The following is a 26,587-nucleotide window of genomic DNA, read 5'->3' as shown; positions in this document are numbered from 1 at the left end:
AGTGAAGCCGCTGCTCTTTCACACCAAGATGAGCCAAATAAGGTGGTTCAAGTATCTGTTCAGGATGCCCCTCAAACGCCTCCCTGGGGAGGTGTTTCGGTCACGTCCGACCGGTTTAAAGCCAAGGGGAAGACCCAGGAACAGTAGGGGGACTATATCTCCCAGCTGGCCTGGGAACACCTCTGGATCCCCCGGGAGGAAATGGACGAAGTAGCTGGGGAGAGGAAAGTCTGGGTTTCTCTGCCTAGCTGCTGCCCCCGCGACCAGACCTTGGATAAGCAGAAGAAGATGGATGGAAGGATGGATGCTTTCCTTCAGTGAACAGGCTAGTCTTTATGATGTGGTTAAAATGTGACTGTAATGTTAGCACTTCGCTAAGCTGAGTGCCAAAGCTCCAGGATTTATTTGCAGATGTCTAGAGAAGCCAGCTTTTTTGGGTTTGCTTTCCAAAGCATTTATCTTTAAAGTGGTGGACGCATACTGTTAGAACTCGGCATCTTCTGATCAGGGTTTCATGCTGCCGATACCAATCATTCATGAGTGAGATCAACCGATACCAATCACATGTATTAACTGTACATTTTTAAAATGTATTCATGGTCAGTACTATTGACAGTTTAACAATATCAACCCAATATTTACCTACTTCCTCATTCTCATTCTGTGTGTGTAATATGTTCAGCCTCATCTTCCAGTGATAATGTAACTTAAGATACAAAAAAATGTAGTTTATTTGCTTTAAAATAGGTGATTATCACTAACTTAGAGGAGAGGCTCCACAATGTAAAATACGGAGACACATAACTAGCTTCTAGCGGTTTGTCAGCCGGGGGACTAAAAGTAAATCCAACGTCAGTCAGAGAAGATCAACGCTTGTGATGTGCTAATAAATGCATTAACCAGCAATGGCGATCACTTACTTTTTCATTAAAATCGGCTAATACTGATTGATGGGCGATTGATCGGCACATACAAGTTAGAATATCATTAAAACAAGTGATTTTGCATAATTGGTGACATTTAAAAAAATATATATACCCTCAGTAACTGTTTTTTGGATTAATCCATCCAGCCATCCATTTTTTACCGCTTGTCCCATTCGGGGTCGTGGAGGGTTCTGGAGCCTATTCCAGCTGCACTCGGACGGAAGGCAGGGTACACCCTTTACAAGTTCACATTCACACGGTAGGGCCAATTTAGTGTTGTCAATCAAATCGGAGATAATTGCAATGCTACATTAAAGTTTCTGTAATTCCTTTTTAAACATACTATTAGTTCACCAAGACTAGCATTTACAAAGTCTCCAGTCAAGCAGTCCTATTTGGCAGTAGAAAATGGATGGATGGATGGTCGCTTGTCCTTCGTCTTGTCACAGAATGGTTAGTATAGTAAAGAAGTCGAGTCCATGCTCTGTCTTTTGTGGCTTTGATCGTGGCAACGAGACCAGAGACTCAAGAGACGCACAAAGCAAGATTTTCATGTCATTTCTAAACAGACCGTAGTCAGGTTTCCTGTTTTACCTTCACCGCAGACATTTTCATGAGAAAAAAAGAGCATGTCAGTCGATTAACCACAATTATGCACTTCTCTTTTTAGAGCCATCTAAATTCTAGATTTACTGAAACACTTCAGGCCATATTGTGTTGTGAAAGCCACCCGTACAATAAAAACTTCATAGAACAATAGAATAGAATAGAATAGATTTTATTGTCATTATATTTGCATATAACGAGATTAAAGACTCCAACTTAAGGTGCGGTTGTGGGAACAAATATGGGGTAAAATATATAACACAATTGAACTAACAATTGAAATAAACAAACTACTATCCAATAATAATAACAAGCAATCCTGTACAATATACAAAACACTTTAGAAATACAAAATACTGTACAATATACAGAACAAGAAAAGAGTTCCGAAGTAATAAATAACAATCAGTGTGGGATGTATTGCACTGGAAGGGTAGTTTTGCACAGTAGGGTATTAGGGCAGGATAATGTACAGGGGGTGAATTATTATTATTATTATAAGTTAGAGTTCAACATGGTGACAGCTCTGGGAAAAAAGCTGTCTCTGAGCCTGTTTGTTCTGGCTCTGATGCACCTGTAGCGCCTGCCCGATGGTAGCAGGTGGAACAGGTGGTAGCCAGGGTGTGTGCTGTCTTTGGTGATGGTTTTTGCTTTCTTAAGGGAACGGGAGTTATGTAAATCCTTCAGGGAGGGCAGGGGGCAGCCGATGATTTTTTGTGCAGACTTTATGACCCTCTGAATTGCCTGTTTGTCTGCTTCAGTGCAGCTGGCGTACCACACTGTTATGCAGTACATCAGCAAGCTCTCGACAGCCGAGCGATAGATGGATCATGAACCATAACATAAAGACTTCATAAATGTTAAGATGAAATAAATATAATTTAATTAACATTGATTAAAGTTACCTTTAATCCCTTAATCAAAAATGCAAAAATGGTTTATTCCACCTGGATAACAAACACTTCACTTAACACAGACGTCAATATATATTATTATATATATATATATATATATATATATATATATAATTGATGTGGGCATATACAGTATTTACATTATATATATATATATATATGTATATATATATATATATATATATATATATATATATATATAAACATATATAGGTTGATCTAAATATGTTAATCCTATTTTAAAAGTCAAAAACCTATTTCCAAGTTTTTACATTTTTTTTTAAAAGCTGATTTCAACAAAATTCATGAAATAATTAGTTTTTTAGTGCATTAAAACATACCAAGTGTATGTGTATGGTGCGGGTATGTTCGGTTTAGGGGTGCAGGAATCTTGTGAATGTGGCCCCATAATTTGGTGCCACGCTCCTGATATATATTTGTATAGAGTATATATATATATATATATATATATATATATATATATATGTATATATACACATACATACATACATATATATATATGTATATATATATATATTTATATATATATATTTCATCTTAAGTTTGCGCCAAACGTGTCTAAATGACGCTCATGTAGATTAGACCTGTCCAAAGTACGTTATATAGCGAGCTCATAGGATCTCACTGTGGAGAGACTTTGACATTATGATGAACACACAAGTGTAAATATGCAAAATTGTAGTCAGTGGCTAATTTCCATTTTTCGTCTATGCGGCAATAATACCAAACGAATAGGACTGCACCAAAGTATTTCAGTGCTAAAGTGCCTGAGAACTAAGATATACGGAAAGATAATTCCACATTGCCAGTTACAAAGTAAATTGCACATTGCCCTATTGCACCTATTTTGCACACACGAATGTATGTCTGCAGGTATCATTGCACAGGTCAGCATACATAGTTGTGATTATTCTACGCACAACATTTGCATACATAGTGTATGTAAGCAAACAAGGTCATAAGATTGGTTCATCACCAACAACCCCCCCTCAAAAAACAATACATTTATTACAAATACACTAATGAATTATATGTGGTAACACAACACAACCAGTATATTTCAAGATGAATTATGAGTGCAGTTTTGATTTTCAAGTAAAGAGGTAAGAGTCTACAAGTCTCGTACATTACTTGGTATAATATGAAAAAAACTGACTCCTACAAAGCTCTTTTTCTGAATGGGACCAGACAGTCTACTGTTAGATCCTGATCTCGTCCAAGGGTTTATCCATCCATCCATCCATCCATTTTCTACCCCTTTGGGGGTCGCGGGGGGCGCTGGTGCCTATCCCAGCTACAATCGGGCGGAAGGCGGGGTACACCCTGGACAAGTTGCCACCTTATCGCAGGGCCAACACAGATAGACAGACAACATTCACACACTAGGGCCAATTTAGTGTTGCCAATCAACTTATCCCCAGGTGCATGTCTTAGACTTAGAAAATCTTTGTTGTCCCCGAAGGGCAATTTGGTTTGCAGCAGTAGTCATTAAAAACAAGGTTCAACAGTCAAAATAAGGTACAACAGTAAAAAATGAGGTACAACAGTAAAAAACGAGGTACAACAGTAAAAACAAGGTACAACAGTAAAAAATGAGGTACAACAGTAAAAAACGAGGTACAACAGTAAAAACAACGTACAACAGTAAAAACAAGGTACAAATACATGAAATACATACAAACCATCATATAGCTAAAAACATTTGTAAAACAATAAAAACAAATCACACGTCGCATCCCACTAAAGTGACGACATAGCAGCTAAGCTTGTTTAAGGAGCTCATTTATAAAAACAACAGCTGAAGGAACAAAGGATCTTATGTATCGGTTGTTTTTGGCCTTTCTATTACTAGGGGCGTACCTACATCCTGAGGGCAAGAGTCTAAACTCTAAGAAGAGAGGGTGCTGAGGGTTGGCCAGAATGGCCTTTGCCTTCTGGATGACTCTGACCTGACAAATCTGGCTCAGGGGTTTCAAGGTAGTGCCTTAGGTCTTTTGGCACACCTTGATTACACCACCTAGTCTGTTTTTATTGACCACACTGAGGTTACCAAACCAGGAAGTGATAGAATATGTTAAAATAGACTCGATACAAGATGAATATCTTTGGAAGTGGGAGGAAGCCGGAGTACCCGAAGGGAACCCACGCGTTCACGGGGAGGACATGCAAACTCCACACAGAAAGATCCCGAGCCCGGGATTGAACCCGGGACTACTGGAGTTTTGTATTGTGAGGCAGACGCACTAACCCCTCTTCCACCGTGCTGCCCCCAACGGTTTATACTGAACATAAATATTAACACAACACTTTGGCTTTTGCTCTCATTTTTCATGAAGTGAACTCAAAGATCTAAAACGTTTGCTATATACACAAAAGCCCTGTTCCTCTCAAATATTGTTCACAAATCTGTCTGTGTTAATGAGCATTTTGTCATGATCCGTGGTCCGGATCATGTTTTGGTTAGTTATGTTCTGTTAGTTTTGGACTCCCTTAGTTCCTGTTGTGGGCACTCTTGGGTTTATTTTGGTCGCAATGGGGATTAATTGGGTTCACCTGCCTCTGGTTAGTGGTCCCACTCTCAGCTGTTGTCAACCACTAATCAGAGAGCTATCCACACGCTGTAAGTCTTTGCTGTTGTCCAGCATTCTGTTTTTGTTTACTTCGTCGTCAGTTCAGTTTTAGTTTTGTTCCGCATAACCATCCCTAAGCTTCAATGCCTTTTCTTAGCGGCACTCACCTTTTGTTTATTTTTAGTTTAAGCATTAGATACCTTTTTACCTGCACGCCGCCTACCGCATACTGGGATCACGACAAACCATTGTCGTCTCACACAACTTGTTCCCGACATCTACAAAGAAATTACCGTATTTTTCGGATTGTAAATCGCTCCGGAGTATACGTCGCACCGGCCGAAAATGCATAATAAAGAAGGAAAAAAACATATATATACGTCGCACTGGAGTATAAGTCACATTTTGGGGGGAAATTTATTCGATAAAACCCAACACCAAGAATAGACATTTGAAAGGCAATTTAAAGTAAATAAAGAATAGTGAACAACAGGCTGAATAAGTATACGTTATATGACGCATAAATAACCAACGTAGAAGGTGCCTGGTATGTTAACGTAACATATTATGGTAAGAGTCAGTCAGATAACTATAACATATAGAACATGCGATACGTTTACCTCACAATCTGTCACTCCTAATCGATAAATCCGATGAAATCTTCTTCCTCAATGTCGCTTCTAAACAACTCTGCCAACTCCAAAGGTATGCGCCGCTTCCTCTTGTCGTTTTCTGCTGCATATTTCACTACGTCCAGCTTGTAATCTGCAGTACATGATCTCCTTTTCGGTCCAGTTTTTGTTCAGCCCTTCTCAGTTTATATAAGTTACAGCCAACGATGAAATGATCCATTTTAATAGCTACGGCAGTAGCATATAGCATATAGCAGTTAGCATTCCATGACCCACAATGCACTTCTGCCATGACCCTATCCCGCCGATTGCTGACATTTTCTTCGTCTCTTCCGCGAATGAGATAAATAATATTATTTGATATTTTACTATAATGTGTTAATATTTTCACACATAAGTTGCTCCAGAGTATATGTCGCACCCTCGGCCTAACTACTAAAACAACTGCGACTTATAGTCCGAAAAATACGGTAGCTACCGGCTGCCACCAACTGATATGGAGGAGTATTACACGGTTACTCTGCCGAGTTCTAGACAGCATCGACACACAACTACAGCAAATTTGCGGATTATAATTACTGTTTAGCAAATAAATATTTTTAACCCAAATATGTGAAACTGCATAATCTCCCACGGTACACCAGACTGTATCTCACGTCACACTACAGTGGTTGGATAACGATGTTCTAGAGCAGGGGTTGGCAACCCGTGGCTCTGGAGCCGCATGCGGCTCTTTAGCGCCGCCCTAGTGGCTCTCTGGAGGTTTTTCAAAAATATATGAAAAATGGAAATGGTAAGGGGGAAAAAACATTTTTTGTTTAAATTTTGTTTTGTAGGAGGACAAACATGACACAAACCTCCCTAATTGCTGTAAAGCACACTGTTTATATTAAACATGCTTCAATGATTCAAGTATTTGGCGAGCGCCGTTTTGTCCTACTAATTTTGGCGGTCCTTGAACTCACCCTAGTTTGTTTACATGTATAACTTTCTCCGACTTTCTAAGACGTGTTTTATGCCACTTCTTTTTCTGTCTCATTTTGTCCACCATACTTATAACGTTGTGCATAAATGCACAAAGGTGAGTTTTGTTGATGTAATTGACTTGTGTGGAGTGCTAACCAGACATATTTGATCACTGCATGACTGTAAGCTAATCGATGCTAACATGCTATTTAGGCTAGCTGTATGTACATATTGCATTACTATGCCTCATTTGTAGCTATATTTGAGCTCATTTTGTTTCCTTTAAGTCCTCATAATTAAATTTATATCTCATGACACGCTATCTGTATGTAATATGGCTTTGAATTTTTCGCGGCTCCAGGCAGATTTGTTTTTGTATTTTTGGTCTTTCAACATTTTGGGTTGCCGACCCCTGTTCTACAGCATTTCAGCAAAGTTCCAGCTCTACATTTCAAACCTTTTTCAAGTTTAATTGGAGTTCGGTTGGTATAAAGTTGATAGAGTTGCGGTCTAACTGTATATAATCTTTCCCCTCCAGGTGAGAAACCATACGTCTGTCCGTACGAGGGCTGCAGCAAGCGATACTCCAACTCCAGCGACCGCTTCAAGCACACCCGCACACATTACGTGGACAAGCCGTACTGTTGCAAGATGGCGGGATGCCTGAAGCGTTACACCGATCCCAGCTCGCTACGCAAGCACATCAAAGCCCACGGGCACTTTGTCAGCCAAGAGCAGAGCGTCCCCAGCAGGCCGGGGCCGGGTGCTCGTCACAGTGGTCAGTGTGCGATGGATCCTCCCTCCGCAGGAAGAGGGCAGGTCATCCTTCCCGGGACATCGGCAGCGGCCCTCCTGGGGGGTCTGGGGACATCGCTGCCTATGTCGGTACTTTGCCACCCTCGCGCTCCGCTCTTCTCCGTGGGGGGAAGGGCAGCCATGGGCCCGCTCGGACTCGCTGACTCGCCTCTTTTCCACTTCGGACTTACAGCGGCGTCCATGTTGGGGTTGGGCGCTCTGGGAAGGGTGGGGTGCACAAGCGACCGGGGGCAAAACGGCGAGGCCGATGAGGCTGAGGCCGACAGGGCGAGGGAGAGGGAGAGGGAGGGGGAGGTTCTGAACCTGTCTGCAGTGGTGGGGCCAGGACGGAGGGATTCTCTGTCCTGGGTGGTCGTCCCCCCTAGAGCGCTCCTGCTTAAACCAACCGTGGTCAGCTAGAGTGGGTCCCTGAAGGTGGTCTTGAGGGGCATTTTTACATTATATTTAATGATCAACCCACAAGTATAATTCCAAGTCAAAATTGAACTGCCCAAAAAGGGTTCACTTTTTACAATTTGTAACATTTTGATATAAATGTGTGACCGATCCTGAAGCCATACTAGGTGACCACTGAATGAGTCATAAATGAAATGTTTGTTTAGGACGTCTGCAGCCATTAGGGGTCAAAGGGCGCTACAAACAAAACAAGCCGGTCAGTTTTTGATGTTAAAAGTTGCACTTTATCCCATTAGAAACAAACAAAACAGAAAAAGTCCTTTATTTTGTCTCCTATGTACATTCACCACGTTATACAGTGGGGCAAAAAAGTATTTAGTCATCCACCGGTTGTGCAAGTTCTCCCACTTAAAATGATGACAGAGGTCTGTAATTTTCATCATAGGTACACTTCAACTGTGAGAGACGGAATGTGAAAAAAAATCCAGGAATTCACATTGTAGGAATTTTAAAGATTTTATTTGTAAATTATGGTGGAAAATAAGTATTTGGTCAACCATCCAAAGCTCTCACTGATGGAAGGAGGTTTTGGCTCAAAATCTCACGATACATGGCCCCAATCATTCTTTCCTTAACACGGATCAATCGTTCTGTTCCCTTAGCATAAGAACAGCCCCAAAGCATGATGTTTCCACCCCCATGCTTCGCAGTAGGTGTGGTGTTCTTGGGATGCAACTCAGTATTCTTCATCTTCCAAACACGACGAGTTGAGTTTATACCAAAAAATTCTATTTTGGTTTCATCTGACCACATGACATTCTCCCAATCCTCTGCTGTATCATCCATGTATCCATTTTGGTATAAACTCAACTCGTCGTGTTTGGAGGAAGAAGAATACTGAGTTGCATCCCAAGAACACCATAACTACTGTGAAGCATGGGGTTGGAAACATCATGCTTTGGAGCTGTTTTTCTGCTAAGGGGACAGGACGATTGATCCGTGTTAAGGAAAGAATGAATGGGGCCATGTATCGTGAGATTTTGAGCCAAAACCTCCTTCCATCAGTGAGAGCTTTGAATGGTTGACCAAATACTTATTTTCCACCATAATTTAGAAATAAAATCTTTAAAATACCTACAATGTGAATTCCTGGATTTTTTTTTCACATTCTGTCTCTCACAGTTGAAGTGTACCTATGATGAAAATTACAGACCTCTGTCATCATTTTAAGTGGGAGAACTTGCACAATCGGTGGCTGACTAAATACTTTTTGCCCCACTGTATGTGTTGCAGCGGACAATCAATCAGTTTGACAAACCCCACTGATGCTTTCGCTCACCTATATTCACTTTTTTATGATCCATAAATGGGAAGAAACGCACAATGGGGGGCTACAAGGAAATACGACATCATTATTTAACGTATCATATGAACGACTAAACTGTTATTGGACTATTAGGCTCTACTTAATGCGTATCTATCAAGAACAGCAAGTACACTGTAAAAACGTTGCTTTTTAAATGGATTGTTTTTCATTCGGCAACAAATGGAGAAAAGTATTGGGCCGCACCTGGTTGGTGTCATCAGGACATTTTTGTACGCTCAGGTGGGTTTTGTGTGGAAGAACTTCACCTCGAGATAATCAAAACGCTTTTGACATCAGTGACCTCGAAAATATTCACCGACAAGCCCAAATTTTGTGGAGGCTGCATATTCCCCCGCCCCGTTTTCTTCCCGCCAGGTGTCCCAATACATTTGTCCATACAGTGAATTATGGGAGTTTTAAAAGGTCCCCTATTATGCAAAATTAACTCACCAATATTAACTCAGAATCACAATATATAACACACTATAACAATTTATTTAAAGAAAAAAAAAAATGCAGATTTTTTTCAATCAAATTGAAGAAGTCAGGATAAAGAGCTACAATTACCACGTTTTGTAATGCACAGCTTTTCAAAGCAGGGTGTTACGCATGATACTGATAAAGCATCTACACCCCGGGTCACACATGCCGTTCCTGGCATTTATTCGGAAATAACTGGTCTAAACCAAAAGGTAAAAACATTTAAAAAAAAGGAGGGATACATTAAAGAACAGAAAAAAAAAAGGACAGAGCTGCCACTTCAGCGGCGCCGTTTTTACATACAGCAACAAAAGTAACAGAGTGTATGTAAAAAGTGCATAATAGTGCTTCTTGGCCTGAGAAACACTCCTGAAAAACAACCCCACACCATAATTCCTCCTCCACCAAATTTTCAAATCCACAATTGTGGGACCAACAAGATTTAATGGTGTAATATGGGACCTTTAAGAAGTCGACTATGAACTCTTGCGTTTATGGGATTCAAACCCTACATGAAACTATATGTCTCTTGCATTCTATTCATTACTCTCGCCGTTGCGGACAATGTGACGTTTACAGTCGCAGGACAAAAAAAACCCAACCCTGGAATGCACCTTTTTTTTTGCCAGGTTACTTTGCATGTTAATTCTCTACAGACAAAGGTCCCCTCAGGACCCGCCTTATCTCCTCCTGGAGGCTTGATGATGAAGCAACAATACAAGGAGTGTTTTCCGACAGGTGGACAAACATGTCTCGCCAATGAGATTTATCCAGACTTGTTTCTGACCATTTTTTTACTCTGAAGTAATGCAAAAAAAAAAAAAAAGTATTTACTTGGTAAGCAAAAAAGCTTTTCAATTGCTTTCAAGTGTTGACATTGGCCAACATGAGGCCTGCTATGTTGTTATATCTACGATCGCTATCTCCAACATGTCAATCACTATCTCAATGAGTGCCTTGTGTTCCCGAACAAGTGTATGTGTCATTTGTATCATTGCATTAAAACTTCTTTTTTTAAAATTCAGTTTATTTCGGGAACTGAAATTGTTCTGACAACAGATGCGAATTGTGCATCAGGGCCACTGTGACCTTTTCGACGATGACGTAATGTCAATAAAAGACCAAATAAAATAATTGTGTCCTGTGTTTTCTAAATGATGTTTAAGAAGTCGATGCTTCATTTACGTTTAAACCACTGGGGTAAACACAAGGCCTCTGGCTAAATTGGGGCCCAAAGCAGAATATTAATCACCCACTATTATCAAAAAAAAACATTTTTCTTCTTTATCATGAAGAAGTCTGTTAATAGGATCATGAGGGAAAATGGACAGTGCTTCTATCACGTATCATCATTACTGAAGTGAAGTGAATTATATAGCGCTCTTCTCTAGTGACTCAAAGCGCTTTACATAGTGAAACCCAATATCCAAGTTACATTTAAACCAGTGTGGGTGGCACTGGGAGCAGGTGGGTAAAGTGTCTTGCCCAAGGACACAACGGCAGTGACTAGGATGGCGGAAGCGGGAATCGAACCTGCAACCCTCAAGTTGCTGGCACGGCCGCTCTACCAACCAAGCTATCACGCCCCTGGAGGACTAACAAAGTGTTTCGTAACCATAGGGCTAGGGCCCATTGTTTAGAGTCGTGTACAGACAAGTGTACGCCCAACTAAAGGAGAGGCGCCATCTCTGCTACGCAGCTTGTAAAGCATACAATAAAACCAGTGGCCACCTAGGCCTTCAGTGATGTCAGACTTCAGTAATTACCTCTCAAAATACTATAATTGATGTCACAACATGACCATTGTTGGAGAAATACTAGACAAGAACACATTTACGCTCTATTTGCATTGAATCACATCAACACTGTACAAAACAGGTTCTTTTCTGGCGCATTTAAACTGAGATAGGCTGCAGCGCCCCCCCGCAACCCTGAAGGGAATAAGTGGTAGAACATCCATTTTCTACCGCTTAAAAATGTGTTGAATAAATATTACATTTCAACATTTCTGTCAACCAAGATTTGCATCAGCCTATGACGGCTAATATAACTACTTACATTATCTGATGTCTTCTTTATAAGACTTATATAAGACTTTTAAAGTCATTTTGATAGTAGGCTAAAATAGCTAATATAGACACTTACATCATGTGTTGTCTTCATTATAACACTTACCGTATTTCCTTGAATTGCCGCCGGGTGTATAGTATGCGCCTGCTTGAATTACTGCCGGGTCAAACTCGCTTTGCAAAATAATTAGCGCATGCTTAGTATTACCGCCTGGTCTAACTCATGACGTCACAAGTGACACTTCTGATTTCAATACCGGTAATTTGAAATCGCATAAAGGGAAGAAGAATCAGAGCTTTTCAGTAGGATTTGAGGTCCAAGCTATTGAATACCGGTATGCTTAAAAGAACAGTAAGCAGCTATGTTTTATCAATATACCCCTGGAGCCGACGGTCCAACAGACAGACAGACAGGGCACGCTGGAGTTGGCGGCGTGGGAACTACTTGGTGTTCTCTCCTTCGTCTGCATCGAGTTCCCAAAGAGTAAATAGAGCAAGAGCATACCAGTCCCTTCCTGCTACCGGCATACAACTTTAGCTTATTGGACTGTGGCGGTCACGTGACTAGGAAGCACGTAAAAAGTAAATAGAAAGGCAAGAGCCTAATAATAGTCTCCACAAATGTATGTATGTATTTGACACATGCGTTACATAAAGGTAAGACCATGATAATTTTTTTTTATTAAATGTGTTTTTCATGATGGTATCCTTACATCACACTCAAATTTTTACTGCATGCCTTTGGTAAGTGTCGGAGTGAGAAGAGGTTTTAAAATAATTAGCGCATGCTTACTTTTACCGCATGCCTTTGGTAAGCGCAGGAGTGAGAAGAGGTTTTAAATTAATTAGTGCCCCGGCGGCAATTCAAGGAAATACGGCTTTTAATTTTTTGCGGCTCCAGACAAATTTTTTTTTTTTTTTGGGTCCAATATGGCTTTTTCAACATTTTTGGTTGTTGACCCCTGCACTAGACATTTATGTGTGGCTATTCAGTGCTGATGCAGAAACCTTCAGCGTTAATTTCTATACAAAATTTTAGCTCGCAAAGCTAAAATTTGGGTTCCAGCTCAATTAGGCAAAAAAGTGCAGTGATTTGGCAGATCAGCTGGCAAAGCTGACATGCTAGAGCAGCTCGGAAAGGTACTTGTCAGTCAGACAAAGGCAAAATCGTGAATTCAAGGAAATCTTTTAAACGATTGGCAAGCACATTGGGACATGAGTACAACAGTAAGACACTTATTTACATGCGATACAAAAGCCAGTAGGAGTGGAAAGAACTGTAAGGGGGAGCACAAGAATGGAAGGAATTATATCACGTATTGGATTAGGACACACCAGATTATATAAGGACCTGGTAAGTAAACACCCAACATGATTATGTGACTACTGCAATAAAGTATAGAGTCAGTGGAACATGCAATCATTCATTGTGGCAATTACAGTAGAGACAGGAAAACAACTAAGATAAGAAGTTTGAAGACATGGACAGAAGAAGGTTACTCTCAAAGGGGTATTAAGCATCAACCGCAATAATTTCTTTGAAGTTTCTAGAAGAGACAAGTTTATGGAATATAATTTCATATGGGAAGGTATACATCAGGGGTCACCAACCTTTTTGAAACCAAGACCTACTTCTTGGGTACTGATTAATGCAAAGGGCTACCAGTTTGATACACACTTAAATAAATTGCCAGAAATAGCCAATTTGCTCATTTTACCTTTAATAAATAAATCTATATATGTATATAAAAATGGGTATTTCTGTCTGTCATTCCGTCGTACATTTTTTTTTCCTTTTACGGAAAGTTTTTTGTACAGAATAAATTCTGAAAAAAACACTTAATTGAACGGTTTGAAAGAGGAAAAAACACGGAAAAAATTAAAATAAAATTTTGAAACATAGTTTATCTTCTATTTTGACTCTTTAAAATTCAAAATTCAACCGAAAAAAATAAAGAGAAAAACTAGCTAATTCTAAACTTTTTGAAAAAAATAATTTATGGAACATCATTAGTAATTTTTCCTGATTAAGATTAATTTTAGAATTTTGATGACATGTTTTAAATAGGTTAAAATCCAATCTGCACTTTGTTATAATATATAACAAATCGGACCAAGCTATATTTCCAAAAAAGACAAATCATTATTTCTTCTAGATTTTCCAGAATTTAAAAAAAAAAAGAAAATTCAAAATACTTTGAAATAAGATTTAGATTTGATTCTACAGATTTTCTAGATTTGCCAGAATATTTTTTTGAATTTTAATCATAATAAGTTTGAAGAAACATTTCACAAATATTCTTCGTCGAAAAAACAGAAGCTAAAATGAAGAATTAAATTAAAATGTATTTATTATTCGTTACAACAAAAAAAATAAATGTACTTGAACATTGATTTAAATTGTCAGGAAAGAAGAGGAAGGAATTTTAAAGGTAAAAAGGTATATGTGTTTAAAAATCCTAAAATCATTTTTAAGGTTGTATTTTTTCTCTAAAATTGTCTTTCTGAAAATTATAAGAAGCAAAGTAAAAAAATGAATGAATTTGTTTAAACAAGTAACGACCAAGTATTTAAAATATTTTCTTGGATTTTCAAATTATTTTTGATTTTTGTCTCTCTTAGAATTAAAAATGTCGAGCAAAGCGAGACCAGCTTGCTAGTAAATAAATACAATTTAAAAAATAGAGGCAGCTCACTGGTAAGTGCTGTTATTTGAGCTTTTTTTAGAACAGGCCAGCGGGCGACTCATCTGGTCCTTACGGGCGACCTGGTGCCCGCGGGCACCACGTTGGTGACCCCTGGTATTCATGTATGTACACGAGGGAGGGAGAAAGGTGGGAACTCTGGTCCACACTCCAATACTGTGGGTAGCCGTAATGCACTTTTAATGCACTTGCTAAATTTCCCCCACGGATCAATAAAGTACTTTCTATTCTACTCTATTCTATTCTATTTTACCAGGGAACTGCACTTTTTTGGAAATTTTGCCCATCGTTCACAAACCCAATGAGAGACAAGAAGACAAAAGGTTTATGCTTTTGTTTGCTTTCTAGCATATACAAATCGACCTGTTCTACTTGGCTAACAATACAACTAATGGAAGCAATCAATTCTACCTCTAAATCAGTTTAAAAATGAATTAAAAAAAACATCAACATTATTTCATTTACGTTCCGTAACCTATATAATAACCAAGCTGCAGCGACATTGGTATTGTAACAGTGAACACTGAGGAACTATTTTTTTAGCGTAGCAACACATCGGCACGCTTCGGTACTAGCCGTAAAAGATAGCTACGGAAAGAGACAAGCTAGCTTCTACAATAACACAAAAGGCATTTGAGTTTGTAATGCACAACACCGCGATAAGACACCAAGCAGTACAGACTGAAAAACATGAACAATCATATCTCAGTATCTGTAACGTATTAGCCCACATTTCATGTTTTGTTTGTACACAGCTGAGCTAGCCAGACAGCGTATGTACTGTAGTTGTACTAACAGGCATGGCGTGCAGCGTGGATCATGATCAATATTAAAGTGACTCACCCAATGGACAGTTGTGTGTCTGGTCCAGCTGGCCGTGGACGTTTTCTGTCGATTTAGGGTGAGCAGTCCATTAATGTCGAAATAGCTTGGCTCCAAGTTCTATATTTATAGCATCAACATCGCTTTCATCCCCCTCTCACTCTTCCTTCATGCTTGCTTCTATAAGGAGCAGCATATTTAGCTTCAAAATAATAAGGTTGTAAATCTTCATTTGTCCAAAAGTAGTTGTCCTCGCTGTCTGTTATCAAGTCTGTCATTATTAGAAAACACTCGTGTTTGATTCTGGAAGTGGATACACACATTTGTTGCCAGAAGTCAGACGTGCGCTGCTATGGAAACAGAAATCAATGCGAATTAAAAGAAAGATGTGGGCTGGTCGAGCTCTGAATAGGACAGTCGCCTAACAAATACCATAAATTTAATACATCAATTGATTTACAACAATATTAGTCAATTCTAAATTTAATTAGATAAGCTTTATAAAATGTGTTATTGTGTCTACTTTAGTTACTTGTTATTAAACATTTTAACTTCTATGATATATTGTCAAAGTATAGTCAAAATACATCCCTGGGGAAAAAAAAATACATTTAAGAAAATCATATAAAATGTTTTCCTTGACTTCTACTTTCAAAAAAAATATCAGCGTGTTGGTAAATGCAACGGTAATAAGAAAATAAGATTTGAGGAACCAGTCCTCCCAACCAACACGAAATGTTCCGAGAGATAATAATACTTTGCTGTTTCAGAGATAGGTTTACTAACTTCTCCCGAGCAGCAGTAAAGATAAGAGCCGAGTGGGTACTTAGTCTCATAAAAGTTGACACAATGTTGATACGCCGCCAGGCAAAGATTCCAAGTTATAACCATGTTGACAGGAAGACGAAAGGCTCTGTTAGTTAGCGAGCAACACAAGAACCCAGAAGTTAAAGCTGCCCTGTTGTGTAGTACTTTCCCTTGTTCTTGCAAATAAAACCAGAGTTTCCTCAAATGTTCAGCCATAAAACTGTGTCAAAGATGCGTACTGAAGTCAACAAATGAGGACGTGAGTGCACAATGCTTCTATTTTTTTTTTACCTGTCCTATTCATTTTTAAAACATTTTATCTCGTCTGTTACTTAAATGATCTAAAAAGGCAAAGGTACACAAAAAGCAACACAATTCTTCCTAACAAAAATGCCATTGTTACTCCCACATTTAACCAGCTGATTGGACTTACCTTTGAAAACTTTTGCTATTTTTGCTCAAATGTCTAAATAGACTTCAGTCTAGTGTTGTCCCGATACCACTATTTTGGTACCGGTACCAAAATTATTTCAATACTTTTCCCTTTTTTCTAAATAAAGGGGATGACAAAAATTTGCATTTTTGATCTTAGGGCACATTAAACATAAGTTTATTATTGCAAGTTTGTCCTTAAATAAAATAGTGAACATACAAGACAACTGGTCTTTTATTAGTAAGTAGGCAAACAAAGGCTCCTAATTTAGCTGCTGAAGAATGCAGTAACATATTGTGTCATTTATCATTCTATTATATTGTCAAAATTATTAAGGACAAGTGGTATAAAATTAATTATTTATCTACTTGAAAGCGGAACCTTGAAAACATCAAAGCAGGAACTGGAGCAACGCCTGGAAAAGGTTCACAACGAATCGAAAAGGCAGGAGCAGATAGTCATCACCACCTGACATCCCGCCAATTCAATCACCTGTATTCAACTTGGACACTAGCCCCCCGAAATGGAAAGATGTACAGAACAGAGTCACAGAACACAGAGCAGCATTGAATCCGGGACCTAACGGAGTCCCATATAAGCTCTACAAGAACGCACTGGATGTACTACGCTTTCTGTGGAAAATCATGAGGGTAGTGTGGCAGAAGCAAGGAATACCCAAGGCTTGGATAAGGGCTGGTGGTGTGCTAATACCTAAAGAAAAGGATGCATCGGACATTAGCCAATTCAGACCAATCTGTCCTCTCAATGTCGAGGGGAAAATATTTTTCAGCGTAGTGTCTCAGAGGCTGTCCACCTACCTGGTAAAGAACAAATACATTGATACATCTGTATAGAAAGCTGTATTCCAGGATTCTCTTGCTGCCTAGAACATACAAGCATGATCTGGCATCAGATCCAAGTAGCCAAGAAGGGCAAGAGAGATCTTCATGTAACCTTCCTTGACCTGGCCAATGCATTTTGCTCAGTTCCCCATGATCTTCTCTGGGAATCTTTGAGCTCCTTCCTTGTACCAGAGCCAATCACCACACTGGTCAAGAACTACTTCCAAGACCTGCAGCTGTGCTTCACAACACTCAACTTCACTACAACATGGCAGCGCCTGGAAGTAGGCATCATGGCAGGCTGCACAGTCTCACCCTTGATTTACACAATGGCCATGGAAGTCATCATGAGGGCCTCAGGGTGGGTGCTGGGTGGAGAACGAACCAGGGCTGGGCTCAGTCTTCCACCTATCAGGGCATACATCGACGACATGACAACACTAACCACTACTAGAGCATGCACTGAGCATCTACTTGGAACGCTGAAAGAGAACATCGAGTGGGCCTGAATGAAACTCAAGCCTAGCAAATCTCAAAGCATCTCCATAATCAAGGGGGTTCTGAGAGACACAAGGTTCTACATCAGCGAAGACCCAATACCAACGGTGTCTGAGCAACCTGTCAAAAGTCTGGGCAGATGGTACAACGCAAACCTCAAGGACAAACAACAACTAGAACAACTAAGGCAAGAGATCACAAAGAGCCTGGATAACATCAACAAGACTCTATTGCCAGGGAAACTGAAGCTTTAGTGCCTACAATTTGGACTCCTCCCCCGGACAATGTGGCCACTCACTGTGTATTAAGTCCCAGTCCCAACTGTGGAGAAGACAGAGCGAACCATCACTTCATTTGCAAAAACGTGGCTTGGCATTCCATGTCTCAGTAACATCGACCTCTACGGCAAAGGGATCCTGGAGCACTAGTCTAACTGAGAAATACAAGGGTTCTAAAGTTAGACTCCAGATGACACTGAAATAAGTTAGATTTACATCGCGCTTTTCTAAACACTCAAAGCGCTTACAGAGAAGGGGGACTCAACATTCATTCACACCTGGTGGTGGTAAGCTACACCAGTAGCCACAGCTGCCCTGGGGTAGACTGACGGAAGCGTGGCTGCCAGTTTGCGCCTACGGCCCCTCTGACCACCACCTATCATTCATTCATCATTCATTCACCAGTGTGAGCGGCACCGGGGGAAAAGGGTGAAGTGTCCTGCCCATGGACGCAACGGCAGCGATTTTTTGGATGTCAATAGGTGGGAAGCAAACCTGCAACCCTCAGGTTTCCGGCCGGCCGCTCTACCCACTACGCCATGTGGCCCCAACTGAAGGACTCCAGAGACAAGACCATCAGCACTGTTGCACTGCCCCTAGCAACTGGGAGGAGGTGGATACCATCCGATGCGGTACAGCAAGCTACAGCAGCCCTGAGGCACAAAGACATTGTGGGGAAGGTCCAACGAGGAAGAGGAGGCTTCGGCCTGACTGCAAGAGAACCATCCTGGAAAAAGGCTACAACATCAGAGCGGAGGACGCTAGTGGTGGAGGAAGTGCGTCGCCAGGAGGAGGTCTTGAGGAGTGAGAAGGCTGTCGCTCTCGCCAAACAGGGGCAATGAATGCAGTGGGAAGGAGAGGAGAGGAGAAAGATAAGCTGAAAGGAGTTATGGAAGATGGAAGCAAGTAAAATCAGCTTTACAATCAGAGCAACATATGATGTGCTCCCATCACCAAAGAATCTCCATCAGTGGTACGTCGAGGATCCAATCTGTGCCCTCTGCCAAACTCCAGCAACCCTCAGAAACCTCATGACAGGATGCAAGAGGAGCCTCACGCAGGAAAGATAGACCTAGCGGCACAACCAGGTCCTCAAGAGCTTGGCGTTTGCCCTGGAGAGCATGCGTAGTGCTGTCAACTCCTTGCCACCAAGTTTATCCAATCCATTGAAGACAACGTTTCTCAGAGAGGGCGGAAAAACACAAAACACCCAAACAGCTTTCCACCAAACCAGAACCAGGTCACCTATACATGGCCCGCGACTGGACGATGCTGGCAGACATCAGCAAACAGCTAGTTTTCCTACCTGAGATTGCCTCCAACACCATCAGGCTCTGGTCCCCTTGGGTGAAGACTGCTTAAATCATAGAGCTCACAGTCCAATGGGACAACTTCTTGGAGGAGGCCTATGAACGTGAGAAGCTGCGCTACGCAGAGCTAGCAAAAGAAGTGAGGCAGCGTGGCTGGAACACCGAAGTCTATCCAGTTGAAGTGGCATGCAGAGGATTTGTGGTGTCGTCTACCTGTTGAGGGACCTCGGCAGCCATGGTCAGGCTCTGCAGAAGACCATCAGAGCAGTCTCAGAGGCAGCTGAAAGAAGCAGCCAGTGGATCTGGCTCAAGTGGAAGGACCCCGGTAGGGCCCCGAAAACAGCAGTGTAACAGTGAATTTCGGGAACAGTTAAGCACGGGACACAAGCTGAGGACTGATCATCCTTCGGCGGGCCACCCTTGTGGAGGGTGTATGGTGTTTGAAGGCCGAAACACCAACAAGACTCTATTGCCAGGGAAACTGAAGCTTTAGTGCCTACAATTTGGACTCCTCCCCCGGACAATGTGGCCACTCACTGCGTATTAAGTCCCAGTCCCAAATGTGGAGAAGACGGAGCGAACCATCACTTCATTTGCAAAACGTGGCTTGGCATTCCATGTCTCAGTAACATCGACCTCTACGGCAAAGGGATCCTGGAGCACTAGTCTAACTGAGGAATACAAGGGCACACGACTGAAGATGTGTCGCTTGTCAAATTGTCCTGGAATTCAACCCTGACCAAGTCTCATATCCCACACAACTCACAAGAACACCCCCTCCTCCCCCAAACAAAAATATCTGCATGTAATGTTTTTTTCTGCACCATGATTCTGTTCTCTGCACACATCAGGCCGTGCACACAGTCCGTGCACACAGTACCGTAAGAAATGGGAGGAGTTGGAGACCCACAACAGAGACCAACGACAAACACGCAGATGATAAGCATTCATTATTATTGGCTAATTTAATTATAATAGAATAGAATATATCTTTATTGTCATTGTACATTGTACAACGAAATTGTATGCGGAACTATTTTAGTGCAAATTCATAACACATAAAAAACATAAGAACATAGATAAATAGATAAAAATACATAAAATACATAACAATACCAAGCATACAGCTCGCGTGCAAAGTCATTATTGTTATCTTGTGTTCAGCGACACTATTGCTCTCTGGTAAAAAGTGTTCTTAAATCGGTTTGTCCGGCATTTTATTGTCCTGTATCTCCTGCCTGAGGGCATCAGGTCAAAAAGTTTATGTCCAGGGTGAGATGGGTCCTTTATGATGTTTTGGGCCTTTTTGAGGCACCTGGCACTGTACAGTTTATCTAGGGAGGGGAGAGAGCAGCCAGTGATCTTCATGGCAGTTTTTATGACCCTCTGAAGTGCATTTCTCTCTGCCACCGTGCAGCTGGCATACCATACACACATGCGTTATGTCAACACACTCTCTATTGAGCATCAATAGAAGGACACAAGCAGTTTTTGAGACAGATTGTTCTTTTTGAGGAGTCTCAGAAAGTAAAGTCTTTGCTGTGCCTTTTTGATGGTCACTGTGGTGTTCATACTCCACGACAGGTCTTCCTCGATCTGGATGTCCAGAAACCTGTAGTTAGAGACCCTTTCCACATAGTCCCCATTGATGTACAGTGGTTGGATGTTTATTGTTTTTTTCTTCCGGAAATCCATGATCAGCTCCTTCGTCTTGGTGGTGTTAAGGAGCAGGTTGTTTTCCCTGCACCACCCAGTCAGCCGCTCCACTTCATTTCTGTAGGCAGACTCATCCCTCCCAGAAATGAGTCCAACTACTGTGGTGTCGTCTGCAAATTTAATGGTGGTATTGCTGGCGTGAGCAGGGGTGTAGTCATGAGTGTAGAGGGTGTAGAGTAGAGGCCTTAGCACGCAGCCCTGGGTGGGGCCGGTGCTGATGTTGATGGATGCTGAGAGGTGGGAGCCTACTCTCACCCTCTGAGTGCGATTTGTCAGGAAGTCCAGGATCCATTGGCAGATGGAGGATGACAGTCCCAGCCCCGTCAGTTTGGGCACCAGTCTGTGGGGTAGGGTGGTGTTAAACGCAGAGCTAAAATCAACAAAAAGTAGCCTTGCATAGCTCCGCTGCTGCTCTAGGTGGCTCAGAGCAGTGTGGAGGGCTGATGCGAGAGCATCCTCTGTAGATTTGTTTGCCCTGTACGCAAACTGGTGGGAGTCTAATGCAGGTGGCAGATTTGAGATGATGTGCCCCCGAACCAGAGTTTCAAAGCACTTCATAATGATTGGTGTAAGTGCCACTGGACGGTAAACATTCAGGCTGTGTATTGCAGTTTTTTTGGAAGTGGGACAATAACAAAGTCCTTTAGACAGGGTGGGACGATGTACTGGGACAAGGACTGGTTGAAAATCCTGGTGAAGACAACAGCCAGCTGATCGGCACAGGTCTTTAGTACACGTCCAGGAACGCCATCCGGTCCAGCAGCTTTCCTTGGGTTCACCCTACTTAGTGTTCGCTGCACCTCATGCTCCTTCAACATGAGGACGTTGTCACGGGTTGAAGGTTGTGATGTGACTGAATGTGGTTGCTCCACCTCGAAGCGAGCGAAGAAGATGTTCAGTTCCTCCGCCAGCGAAGCGTCTCTGTCAGCCACAGCGAGGTTGTTGGATTTGTAGCCGGTGATGTTCTTCACCCTCTGCCACACCTGCCTTGTGTTGTTGCTGCTGAAGTGTCCCTCTATTTTCTTCCGATATGCTGTCTTGGGCTCTATGATGCCTCTCCTCAGGCTGGCTCTTGCGGCACAGTACTGTGCCCCATCACCACACCTAAAGGCATGTTCCTCTCCTTCAGCAGGGTCCTGACCTCATCAGTCATCCAGGGCTTTTTGGTTTGGATAGACCCGGATGCGCTTTTCTGTCATAGCAATATCCGTGCAGAACTTGATATAGCTCAGCACAGATGAAGTGTAGTCCTCCAGGTCCTGCTGTTAAAAGATGCACCAGTTTGTTCTTTCAAAGCAATCCTGGAGCTGCTGAGAGGCGCCCTCAGGCCAGATTTGAACAGTTTTAGTTGTCGGGGGAGCACTTTTCCTGAGGGGGGTGTATGGTGGGATTAACAACACTGACAAGTGGTCGGACTAGCCCAAGTGTGGTAGTGGCTTAGCCTTGTAGCTACAATTGATATTGGACTAAACCTTGTCCAGAGGGTTTTTTTCTCCTAGTTGCACATTTAATGTGCTGGTGGAATTTAGGGAGCACAGTTTTCAATTCTGCATGATTAAAGTCCCCAGCAATGACGTGCACCGCCTCAGGATAGGCGCTTTGTTGACTGCTAATGGAGTCATGTAACACCCTGAGGGCCTTACTAGCATTAGCTGTCAGTGGTATGTAAACAGCCGTTAGCATGACAACATTAAACTCCTGTGGAAGGTAGATGGGTCTACATTTCACAGTAATGTACTCCAAATCAGATGAGCTGTGACTGGTAACAGTCTTGGTGTTGGTGCACCAGTTGTTGTTGACGTAGATGCATAGACCCCCTCCTCTACTCTTACCGGGGTCCTTGGTTCTGTCATGTCAATGTGTTGTGTGGCCCGCTAGCTCGATAGCTGTGTCCGTCTCCGGGATGAGCAGAATGCAGCTGTCCCCGACCATCTTATTTGTCGCAATCTGCAGCTTCAGCTCGTCCAGTTTGTTGGCAAGGGATCTTGCATTTGATAAAACAATTCTGGGAAGCGATAGTTTGAATGGCAGCTTGCGGAGCCTAGCAAGCACGCCAGCTCTGCAGCCTCGCTTTTGCGATGTAATCCACGGAGAGCCCGGTGTTCTGGCTATGTCCGCCGGTATCTTGTGTAAGCGAAGAAACTCAGCTGAGACGTCTTGCTCACTCCGTAGTCCCAATTTAAGAAGTTCGGGTCGAGTATAGATGTTAGTCGCCCGGCATAATGTGGTCAGACACACACACACCATACACGCAAAAATAACAAAAACTGCGTGCCGCCATCTTGAATTTTCATTATTAATGTGACGTGATCATCAAACAAACAATCAATGGCTATTTATATAGCCCTAAATCACTAGTGTCTCAAAGGGCTGCACAAACCACAACACAAACCACAACGACATCCTCGGTAGAGCCCACATAAGGGCTGGGAAAACTCACACCCAGTGGGACGTCGGTGACAATGATGACTATGAGAAACCTTGGTGAGCATATGTGTTCTATTTTGGTTTCATCTGACCACATGACATTCTCCTAATCCTCTGCTGTATCATCCATGTATCCATTTTGGTATAAACTCAACTTGTCGTGTTTGGAGGAAGAAGAATACTGAGTTGCATCCCAAGAACACCATACCTACTGTGAAGCATGGGGGTGGAAACATCATGCTGTGGGGCTGTTTTTCTGCTAAGGGGACAGGACGATTGATCCGTGTTAAGGAAAGAATGAATGGGGCCATGTATCGTGAGATTTTGAGCCAAAACCTCCTTCCATCAGTGAGAGCTTTGAATGGTTGACCAAATACTTATTTTCCACCATCATTTACAAATAAATATCATTTAAAATTCCTACAATGTGAATTCCTGGATTTTCTTTTTCACATTCTGTCTCTCACAGTTGAAGGGTACCTATGATGAACATTACAGACCTCTGTCATCAATTTAAGTGGGAAAACTTGCACAATCAGTGGCTGACTAAATACTTTTTTGCCCCACTGTGTATGTTGGTCCCATTTGCTTCTAACAAAATAAATCAAGTATTGTGAGTGTATCTTAACTTTCTGTATTCGGCGTGGCGCAGTGGGAGAGTGGCCGTGCGCAACCCGAGGGTCACTGGTTCAAATCCCACCTAGAACCAACCTCGTCACGTCCGTTGTGTCCTGAGCAAGACACTTCACCCTTGCTCCTGATGGGTGCTGGTTGGCGCCTTGCATGGCAGCTCCCTCCATCAGTGTGTGAATGGGTAAATGTGGAAGTAGTGTCAAAGCGCTTTGAGTACCTTGAAGGTAGAAAAGCGCTATACAAGTACAACCCATTTATCATTTATTTGCATCTGAAGCAGCAATAGCTATCCTCCATGAAAACGTACTTTGTATGATCACAATAATTTTGTGTTAAATTCCAGTTTAGATAAGTATTTAATATTGGATACAGTATATAATCCGCCATATTGGCAGACACTTTCATTTAATTCAATTTTGTTCCAAGCAATAAAACAATATTTTTGCATCTGACAAAAAACACCCACAAACGCTGGGCTTACTGTAATGAAAATGCCATCTTTGTTATAAATGCAGTTTAATTAAAAAAAAAAGTCTAGCCTCCGCTGGAGAGACATGTTTACTCTGACTCGCCGCAGAAACATTGAACTGCAAGTTGACAGTATATCGCCCCCTACTGTGAGGCAGAGGTACTTGCCGCCTCACGGCCTGCCTTTTCCCCGTTGCAACAAGCACCCGCCCCCTCGCACACAGACGCTCAGTACACTGTGTAGCCGCGGAGGCACCGCCTGTGTCTGCCTCACTTCTCGTCTGCCGCGTTATTTTCATCAGGAAACACGGCATTTCCGCGATTTTGACCAGGAAAATTATCAAAATATACAGGAACCACACCAAAATCACATAGAAAGCACAGACCAAAAGATAAATATTTAAACTTATTTTATTACATCGTTTTTGAACATCACATGGTGAAGCCTTTCACCCCCTGGTGGCAAGGTGAGGCACTGCCTCACTTGCCTCTCCTAGCAGCACGTCACTGCACTTGAGAGTATATTTTTCTCCATGTGGCCCCCGATCTAAAACGAGTTTGACACGCCTGCTTAAAAATGTCTCTTATCTTACTAAAAACTTTACTTCAAAAGCAACTATCTAACGTTAGACATGTCATTTACATACACAAATATTGGCAGAGCCAGTCTCAGGTGTTACACTCCATTTAACTGGAATGTGCAGCAATCCACCCTCAAACTTGAGTCACTCATTTATTGAGTAGAGTTGAAATCAGATGATTATTGTTATGGTCCTCTATTACTATACAGTAAGATTCTCTGCTAAACTGAAATGCTTATGTTACTTTCTGTGTCTTCTGATCGTAAATGGGCTGGAAGGCCTCGACGTCAATGAGACACCCGTTAGGAATAAATATTTGAGAAAAATAATTGTTTAAGACTTTTGAGAAAGTAAGAATGATAAACAAATACTTTAATAAAAAAAACTATGCTCAAATGTAACTGGGAAGTTGTAACATTCACTGTGTGTGTGTGTTCTTGTATTTCTACCCTTCTTGAGACATCAACAAGGAAAAGTACCTTCCATATGAGGACCGGTGAACAAGTTAGGACTTAAAGGCCTACTGAAACCCACTACTACCGACAACACAGTCTGATAGTTTATATATCAATGATGAAATATTAACATTGCAACACATGCCAATACGGACTTTTTAGTTGACTAAATTGCAATTTTAAATTTCCCGGGAGTTTCTTGTTGAAAATGTCGCGGAATGATGACGTGTACGCGTGACGTCACGGACTGTAAGGAAATATTAGCGCTGCGCACACACACAGCTAAAAGTCGTCTGCTTTCGCCGCATAATGACACAGTATTTTGGACATCTGTGTTGCTTTGCAATTAGTTCAATTAATAATGGAGAAGTCAAAGTAGAAAGATGGAGTTGGGAAGCTTTAGCCTTTAGCCACACAAACACACGGTGATTCCTTGTTTAAAATTCCCGGAGGTGAAGCTTTCCTATGGATCAGAGCGGTCAAGCTAACATGGATCCCGACCAAATGTCAACCAGCAGTTTTCGGTGAGAAAATTGTGGTAAAAAGTCGCCACTTACCGGAGATCAGCTGAGCTTGTGCCGTCCATACAGCTGCCGTCGACTTCCCTCAGACACTGGCCTCAAGACACCTGTGGACAAACCCCTCCGACTATCAGGTACTATTAAACTCACTAAAACACTAGCAACACAATAGAAATATAAGGGATTTCCCAGAATTATCCTGGTAAATGTGTCTAAAAACATTTGAATCCGTCCCAATGCAATCGTGTTTTTTTTTTTCACTTGATTTTTTTTTTTTTCTAGTCCGTCACTATCAATATCCTCAAACACAAATCTTTCATCCTCGCTCA

The 26,587-nt window shown here is 41.7% G+C and overlaps 1 protein-coding gene and 1 long non-coding RNA gene across 3 annotated transcripts in view; one reads left to right on the top strand and one right to left on the bottom strand.

Annotated features, from left to right (window-relative positions):
• LOC133558614 (zinc finger protein GLIS2-like) overlaps nt 1-8,337 on the top strand; it is an 81,976-nt gene extending 73,639 nt beyond the window's left edge. Inside the window, exon 7 of one of the 2 annotated variants that reach the window (XM_061909861.1) lies at nt 7,174-8,337. In XM_061909861.1, the coding sequence (XP_061765845.1) occupies nt 7,174-7,850 (677 nt within the window). In that variant the 3' untranslated portion in view covers nt 7,851-8,337. The remainder of the gene's footprint in view (nt 1-7,173) is intronic. The other variant, XM_061909860.1, reaches the window with a different exon arrangement.
• Nucleotides 8,338-26,212: 17,875 nt separating this feature from the next.
• The window catches only part of LOC133538628 (uncharacterized), a 29,422-nt gene continuing 29,047 nt past the window's right edge, over nt 26,213-26,587 (bottom strand). Inside the window, exon 3 of the long non-coding RNA XR_009803066.1 lies at nt 26,213-26,365. This is a non-coding gene — a long non-coding RNA (uncharacterized LOC133538628). The remainder of the gene's footprint in view (nt 26,366-26,587) is intronic.

The sequence above is a fragment of the Nerophis ophidion genome, linkage group LG01 (assembly GCF_033978795.1).
Source record: "Nerophis ophidion isolate RoL-2023_Sa linkage group LG01, RoL_Noph_v1.0, whole genome shotgun sequence".
Classification (NCBI taxonomy): domain Eukaryota; kingdom Metazoa; phylum Chordata; class Actinopteri; order Syngnathiformes; family Syngnathidae; genus Nerophis; species Nerophis ophidion.
Note: the sequence above shows the minus strand (reverse complement) of the source record. Positions and strands in the feature narration are given on the sequence as shown.